Source organism: Nicotiana attenuata, unplaced genomic scaffold (genome assembly GCF_001879085.1).
Source record: "Nicotiana attenuata strain UT unplaced genomic scaffold, NIATTr2, whole genome shotgun sequence".
NCBI lineage: Eukaryota > Viridiplantae > Streptophyta > Magnoliopsida > Solanales > Solanaceae > Nicotiana > Nicotiana attenuata.
In genome coordinates this window covers 418,750-426,359 of record NW_017670781.1, presented here as the reverse complement: position 1 = coordinate 426,359, position 7,610 = coordinate 418,750, and the positions used below count along the sequence as shown (strand labels likewise).

General features: G+C 38.4%; 1 protein-coding gene across 1 annotated transcript; it reads right to left on the bottom strand.

The window, feature by feature from the left end:
• Positions 1 to 4,861: 4,861 nt before the first annotated feature.
• LOC109243272 (acetylajmalan esterase-like) lies at positions 4,862 to 6,207 on the bottom strand. Its single transcript, XM_019410180.1, has one exon. It carries the CDS (start codon positions 6,122 to 6,124, stop codon positions 4,982 to 4,984), a length of 1,143 nt encoding a protein of 380 aa, XP_019265725.1. The 5' UTR covers positions 6,125 to 6,207; the 3' UTR covers positions 4,862 to 4,981.
• Positions 6,208 to 7,610: the final 1,403 nt, after the last annotated feature.

The following is a 7,610-nucleotide window of genomic DNA, read 5'->3' as shown; positions in this document are numbered from 1 at the left end:
ACCCCCGTCTCACAAAAGATAATTATGAAAAATGGTGTCTACGTATGAAAACCATTCTTGGCTCCCAGGATGTGTGGGAAATCGAAGACAGAGGGTATGAAAACTCGATAATGAGGAAGCTCTGCCTCAAAATGAAAAAGATGTCTTGGCAAAGATAAGGAAGAAGGATCAACAAGCCCTCACGCTCATCCACCAATGTTTGGATGATGCCATGTTTGAGAAGGTGGCCGATGCTACCACCTCAAAGGAAGCTTGGGAGATTTTACAAAATTCTCTCCAAGGAGTTGACAAGGTGAGTAAGGTAAAACTTCAAACTCTAACGGCTGATTTTGAAGTTTTAAAATGAATGAATCCGGATGCATTTCGGATTATCGTTCAAATGTGAAGGTTGTTGTAAATCAACTGAGAAGATATGGAGAGGACATAGAAGATGTCCGTGTGGTAGAAAAAATCCTTCGCACTTTAACATCTAAATTTGATTTTGTGGTGTGTTATTTAGAAGTCTAAAGATTTAGACTCTATGATGGTGGAGCAATTAGAGGGTTCTTTGCAGGCACATGAAGAAATGATCAAGAGGAGACAAGAGTGTCATTAGAGCAACTTCTTAAAACTCAGGCACCCTTTAAGGATTATGGAGGTGAAAAAAGCTATCGAGGGAATGGATGAGGCCGAGGCCGTGGCAGTCGTGGAAGAGGAAGAAATAATGATAAAAATTTCAACAATGAAGTTAAAATCCACCAAACATTCGGCGGTCGTGGTCGTGGACAAAGAGGAGGAAGAGGACGTGGCTACTACCAAGAAAATAATGGACAAAGGTATGACAAATCAAAAATTGAGTGTTATAATTGTCATAAATTTGGCCATTACTCTTGGGAATGTCGTAGCAATGTAAAGGCTAACCTTGTTGATGACAAGAAACAAGAAGATGAGCCAACATTATTGCTAGCACTCGAGGAAGAAGACATAGATGATTGTAGCTCGTGGTATTTGGAAAATGGAGCAAGCAATCATATGTGTGGATGTAAAGAGAAGTTTGTGGAGATCAATAAAACTGTGAGAGGTAATGTGTCCTTTGGAGATACCTCAAAGATTCAAATTGAAGGGATAGGTACAATTCTGATCTCATGTAAAGATGGTAGTCACAAGCTATTCAAGATGTTTATTATGTGCCAAAATTAAAAAGTAATATTGAGTTTGGGCCAACTTCTTGAAAAGGGATATGACATCCACATGAAAAATATGCATCTTTGGATTAGAGATTCATGTGGAATTCTAATTGCTAAAGTGCATATGGCAAAGAATAGACTATTTTCTCTGAATCTTAAAACAATTGATGCAAAGTGTTTGAAGGGTAATGTGCAAAATGAATCATGGTGTTGGTACATGCGATTTGGGCACTTGAATTTTGAAGCACTAAACTTAATGGGAGAAAAGAACATGGTCCATGGGATACCATCAATTAGCCATCCCAATCAATTGGGTAAAGCTTGTCTTCTTGGGAAACATGCAAGGAGGAGTTTTCCAAAGGAGGCCATGTCAAGATCAACCAAACCGCTTCAGCTTGTTCACAGTGATGTGTGTGGAACATTCAATCCACCTTCCTTTGGTAAAAGTAAATACTTTCTGCTCTTCATTGATGACTTTAGTAGAAAGACTTGGGTTTATTTCTTGAACCAAAAATCTGAAGCTTTTGCTGCTTTTAAAAATTTCAAAGTACTTATGGAGAAAGAAAGTGACTATGAAATTAAAGCTTTAAGGTCCGATAGAGGAGGCGAATTCACTTCAAAAAAATTTAATGACTTCTGTCAATCTCATGGAATTCGTGGCCCTCTAGCGGTACCTTATTTACCCCAACAAAATAGAGTTGCAGAGAGAAAGAATCGAACAATTCTTAATATGGCTAGATGTATGTTGAAAGCTAAAAGTATGCCCAAGAAATTTTGGGCCGAAGCTATTTCTTGTGCAGCTTATTTGAACAACAGGTCTCCAACAAGGACTGTTAGAGATCAAAACCCTCAAGAAGCATGGAGTGGAAGAAAGCCAAGTGTCAAGCACTTGAGAATCTTTGGGAGCATAGCCTATGCTCATGTGCCACATCAAGGGAGAGCAAAGCTTGACGATCGAAGTGTCAAGCATGTGTTTGTTGGCTATGATACGAGTTCAAAAGGCTACAAGTCATACAACCCAAGCAGCGGCAAGGTGGTGGTAAGTCGGGATGTTGAATTTGATGAAGAATTGGCATGGAACTGGAAAGCTCAGGAAGAAACTTCATATGATTTTCTCCCATACTTTGGTGATGAAGAAGAACCAGAGACCATGGAACATGTGCAAGATGCAACTCCACCTCCTTCACCAACTAATGTTGCATCTCCTTCTTCTCAAGAAAGTTCAAATGAACAACCGCAAAGGGCAAGGAGTATTCAAGAGCTCTATGAGGACAGAAGAAGTTACTAAGTTTAATTTTTTATGTTGTCTCTTAGCTGACAGTGAACCAATAAACTTTGATGAAACTATTACAGGAAAAAGGTGGAGACAAGCCTTGAAGTAGGAGATCGATTTAATAGAGAAGAACAACACTAAGGAGTTAACAACTCTTCCCAAGGATCATCGAGCAATTGGAGTGAAATGGGTATACAAGATAAAGAAGAATGTTAATGGAGATGTGGAGAGATACAAGGCATGACTTGTGGCTAAATGCTACAAGCAAAGGCAAGGCATTGACTATGAAGAAGTTTATGCACCAGTTGCCCGCATGAAGACGATTCGTTTGCTCATCTCTTTGGCGGCACAGAAAAAGTGGAAGATCCATCAACTAGACGTCAAGTCAGCCTTTTTGAATGGCTATCTTGAAGAAGAAGTCTATGTTGAACAACCATTGGGCTTTGGGGTCAAAAACCATGAAGATAAAGTGTTGCGGTTGAAGAAAGCTTTATATGGATTAAAGCAAGCCCCACGAGCATGTAATAGTTGCATCGACAAGTATTTCCAAGATAATGGTTTTACTCGTTGTCTCCATGAATATCCTCTTTACCTTAAAACCCATACTAATGGAAATATCTTACTTGTTTGTCTTTATATTGATGATCTTATTTTTACGGGTAATAACCCAAGTTTGTTTCAAGCTTTTAAGAAAGATATGTCCCGTGAGTTCGAGATAACGGATGCAGGGCTCATGTCATGCTACCTGGGCCTAGAAGTGAAGCAGATGGAGGATGGAATTTTCATCTCTCAAGAAAGCTATACAAAATAGATATTGAAGAAGTTCAACATGCTCGATTGCAACCCCGTGAACACACCAATGGAGAGTGGGGCAAAATTGTCCAAGTTTGATGAAGGAGAAAAGGTGGATCCCACATTTTTCAAAAGTTTTGTGGGAAGTGTTTAAGGTACTTGACTTGTACCGGGCCAGATATACTCTTTGTTGTTGGAGTAGTAAGTCGCTTCATGGAAGATAATAGCACCACTCACTTGAAAATCGCTAGAAGAATTCTTTGCTACCAAAAAGGTACGATTGACTTTGGGCTATTTTATTCTTCTTCTAGTGATTTCAACCTTATGGAATTTTGTGATAGTGATTACGCGGGGGAGATATTGATGATAGAAAAAATACAACTGGTTTTGTTTATTTTTTTGGGTGATTCTGTTATTTCTCGGAGTTCAAAGAAACAGTCAATTGTTACTCTCTCGACCTGTGAAGCCGAATATGTAGCAAAAACATCATGTACCTATCATGCTATTTGGCTGAGAAGATTATTGAAGGAGCTCAATTTGCCACAAATTGAAGCTACAGAGATTTGTATTCATAACAAATTCGCATAGGCACTGGCCAAGAGTCTGGTGTATCATGATCGAAGCAAGCATATTGACACAAGGTATCACTTCATTAGAGAATGCATTGCCACGAAAGAGATTGAGCTCAAATATGTGAAATCTCATGACCAAGTTGCAGATATCTTTACAAAGCCTCTCAAGTTTGAAGACTTTCAGAGATTGAAATCATGTCTTGGAATGAAAAAGAAAAATTAAAATTAAGGAAGATATTTATGGGGCCAATCTAGTAAAAACAAAAAGAAAAAGAATAAAGAAAAGATAATGATCAAGTCTTGCAATTGGTTTTCACAAACTCAGACTTGATAACCAATTGGTAACAAGATCTGCAACTTGCAAATGCAAATTGCAAAGAGAAAATTAATATGATTGGTTGCAAGGGACAACAACTTCTAATATAAATAGGAGCATCTGTCATTCGGTTAATGTACACCAAAATCAGAGAGCACAGTAGAGCGCAGAGAGAGTAATCCACATATTGTAGTTTGTGAGATAAATAGTGAGTATGAGTAATATTATAGTGAGGTGTTTAAAATAAAGAGTGTTATTTCTTTTGAAGTTGGAGTAGTCTCTTGACGCTACTAAGTTGTAATATTATAGTAATAATATTTCTCCGCTCGGGTATTGTATTTTATCCCGTTAAAGATTTGGTGTCTTTATTGCTCTCTTGTGTTATTGTTATTTATCGTAGATATTATTCCTGGGCGGGATATTTTTTTTCCCAACAAAAGAAATCCCAAGAACAAGTCTTTTAACTACTCCCTCCGGTTCACAATAACTGACCAGTTTACTTTTTTATTTTAGTCCAAAATAAGTGTCCAGTTATGTAATCAAGATAAAATTCAATTTGTTTTTACTCTTTTACCCTTATGTGCATATTCCTAAAAAGTTTTCTCACTCCTCACTATAACTATGTGACGAATATTTGACAAGGGTAGTTTAATTATATTAGGTATTTTTGTATTGGCTTTAGCATTTTCTTAATGGGCGTGCTAAAAGAAAACTGGTCACTTATTGTGAATCGGAGGAAGTATTTACTTGCAACAACAAGCATTCTTCAAATTATTCCTTTTCCACCTCTTGATGAAGAAGAAAAGGACACATCTCATCATAGTCAAAACACGCAAATACTCAACATAGAAAATCATGAAACTCAATAACTAGATAGTACAGCTGAATCTCGAATGTTGGTACACCCGAATTTCGAAAACATGTCGCTGACGACAATGTTTGTCATACGACGATGAGTTTCATCTGTCAAATGAATGCCATCCCAGTGCACGTATCTAGCTGGGTCAGAGCAAACCCCAACACCAGCTGATCCACACACAGCCCTAAAATTAAAGTTGTATTGTCCTCCAGTTCCACAGCAGGCAGAGAGCAATGTGCTCTGATTAAATCCAAAGGAAGAAGGACTGGAAAGAAGAGTCAAAAGCGCCTCGTAGTAACCCCCATAGACGATTCCAACATTTGGGAACTCGCGTCTTAGATTTACTAGAGCTCTGTTAAGGTATCTATTGTGGTATGAAGCAAAATCATTATAATTTCTCAGGCATCCCAATTGGTCATAAGCAGTAGCATTAGTGTCAGGAAAAGTTGTCAAGTATAGAGGCAGACATCCGAAGGGATAAACTCCTGGAACCAAAACGCGCGTTACACCCAGCTGAATCACATCTTTGATGCCTCTAATAATACCAGCAACAACGTAAGGAACATATGTTCGGATCTCGGGTATTTTCTTGTTTTGGAAAAAACAATTGTAGTAGTCATTGCCACCAAATTCCCCCATTACTATCAGGGAGTTACTGAGTTTTTGTGTACAATTTGAGCCACAAGTGGACTGCAGATGTGATTTGAACCAGTTTAATTGAGCAGGTAGTGGCGTGTTCCAGGTGGGCAACTTAATATTGCGAGCAGTCCAGAAAGGGGTACTAAGCGCCGTGCCACCAGCGACAGCGAAGTTGACGCCTTGGTCAAAAGAAGCGCCTGTGTCCAAGTAAGCACTAAGGAAGGGGAGGTTGAAAGCAGAGGAAATATAGTCGATAATGATACGACCGTCTGAGAAACGACCAGTAGGTCTCTTAAAAAATGTCTCGCCATAAGGAGATTTGTCGGCACGAAATATGATTGAGGCGCCAGGTGTACGGATGACGTTTCCGGCGTCGGCCAGAGAATCTCCTAGTTGGTAAAGAGACCTGATGTTGCATTTTAATTGGGCAGCGGAAGGAGAAGAGAAAAAAACCAAGGTTATCAGTAAACAAAACAAAGATATTTTGGGTAGAGAAAGAGAAGCCATTGAGGAAGGATTTTTCTTGAAAACTAGAAGTAGCAGTGCTGTATATAGAGACGAAGGGAAGTGATTGGAAAGTAGAACTTTTTACTTTTGAAGGTGTGGCTGGAGACAGCCCCATGTGCATGTAAATAAAAAAATATGCGTGCATCTAAATGTTTTATGGAGTACATGTGCATTATTATTTCGTGATCCAAGTAGGCAGTAGCCAAGTCGAATCTTAATTATTACTCCACTATGCTCTAACTAGGTGCCCTAATCTATTATGAATTTGGCCAATTCTGAGTTTTATATTTCGTAGTAGTGAAATAGCCTTGGCTTAACGCGGTACTAAAGAATGAAAGTACAAGAGATGGGATGAATTGCTTATTTTAAAAAACTTTATAAATAGTTGACTAGTTTACCAATTAGTCGACTAGAAATAAGAACAAGACAATAGTAAAATCAGAAATAAAATGCAAGAAATAAAGACACCAGGATTTTATACAGGTTTGGATTCAATGTGAATCCTAGTCTAGTCCTCTTGTGTTGCAAGGGTATTCTCTTTCAGTGATCGGTGTTTCTTGAGCATAATGAATGGTGTAGCTTTACACCAACAGCTTAGTCCTATGTCTCTTTTCTTTTCTTGATACAATGCCTCACCAATATTTATCTCTTTTTCTTCTCTCACTAATTACACAGCAGATCTAAAAGAACTACAATGCTTGTTTGGAGTAGAACAAAAGGAGGGAAGATAGTTCGTTCAAAGTCACGTCAGGAGCATCTGTATATATACTTTCCATGAGGCCTTCAAAAATCTTGAGAGATTGCAAACCCAAGGGAGTTGATCCTTGAAAGGAATCATAAATTGATTCTTTCCAAGAAAAAAGTCAAGTTCCCGTTGATCTTCCTTGATTTATGGTTTTGACGAGCTTTCCATCCGCTAGGCATATCTGCTGGATTGATTTTCACTGATATCGTTTTTCTTTGATTTGGGGCCTTCCAGTAATAGCTTCCGTCAATCTCTGATTGATTACTCTTGCTAGATTTCCGCTGCTTCTTCCTTGCTGATCATTGATTCTTTTCCTTGTTAGCCTCCGTCAATCTTTGATTGACTATTCTTGACGGATCTTTCGCTACTTCTTCTTTTTTCATCGTTGATCATTGATTATGTTCCTTGATTTATTCTTGACTAGTGCTGCTTCTTTAATCCCTTTAATTTCTTCCTTGTGATCCTACACCAAGTGTAATATATTATTTTTCATCATTGAAACTTATAACTAACAATCTCCCCTTTTTGACGATGACAAAAATAATATATGTATAAACAACAGTTGACTTCCCTATAGTTCTTGTAGTCGACCCCCCCCCCCCTAAATGAATGCGGCATTATTAAGTCGACTCGTCCTCAATTGCTTGTAGTCGACTCCCCCTCAATGAGTGCATCATAGTTTAGTTGATTGTCGACTCCTACAATGTTCCTATACCTGCAATGTATGTACAGTTCTCTCTC

What these genes read in the sequence shown, in the direction of transcription:
- LOC109243272 (XM_019410180.1), bottom strand. Translation starts at nt 6,124, where the DNA reads ATGGCTTCTCTTTCTCTACCCAAAATATCTTTGTTTTGTTTACTGATA.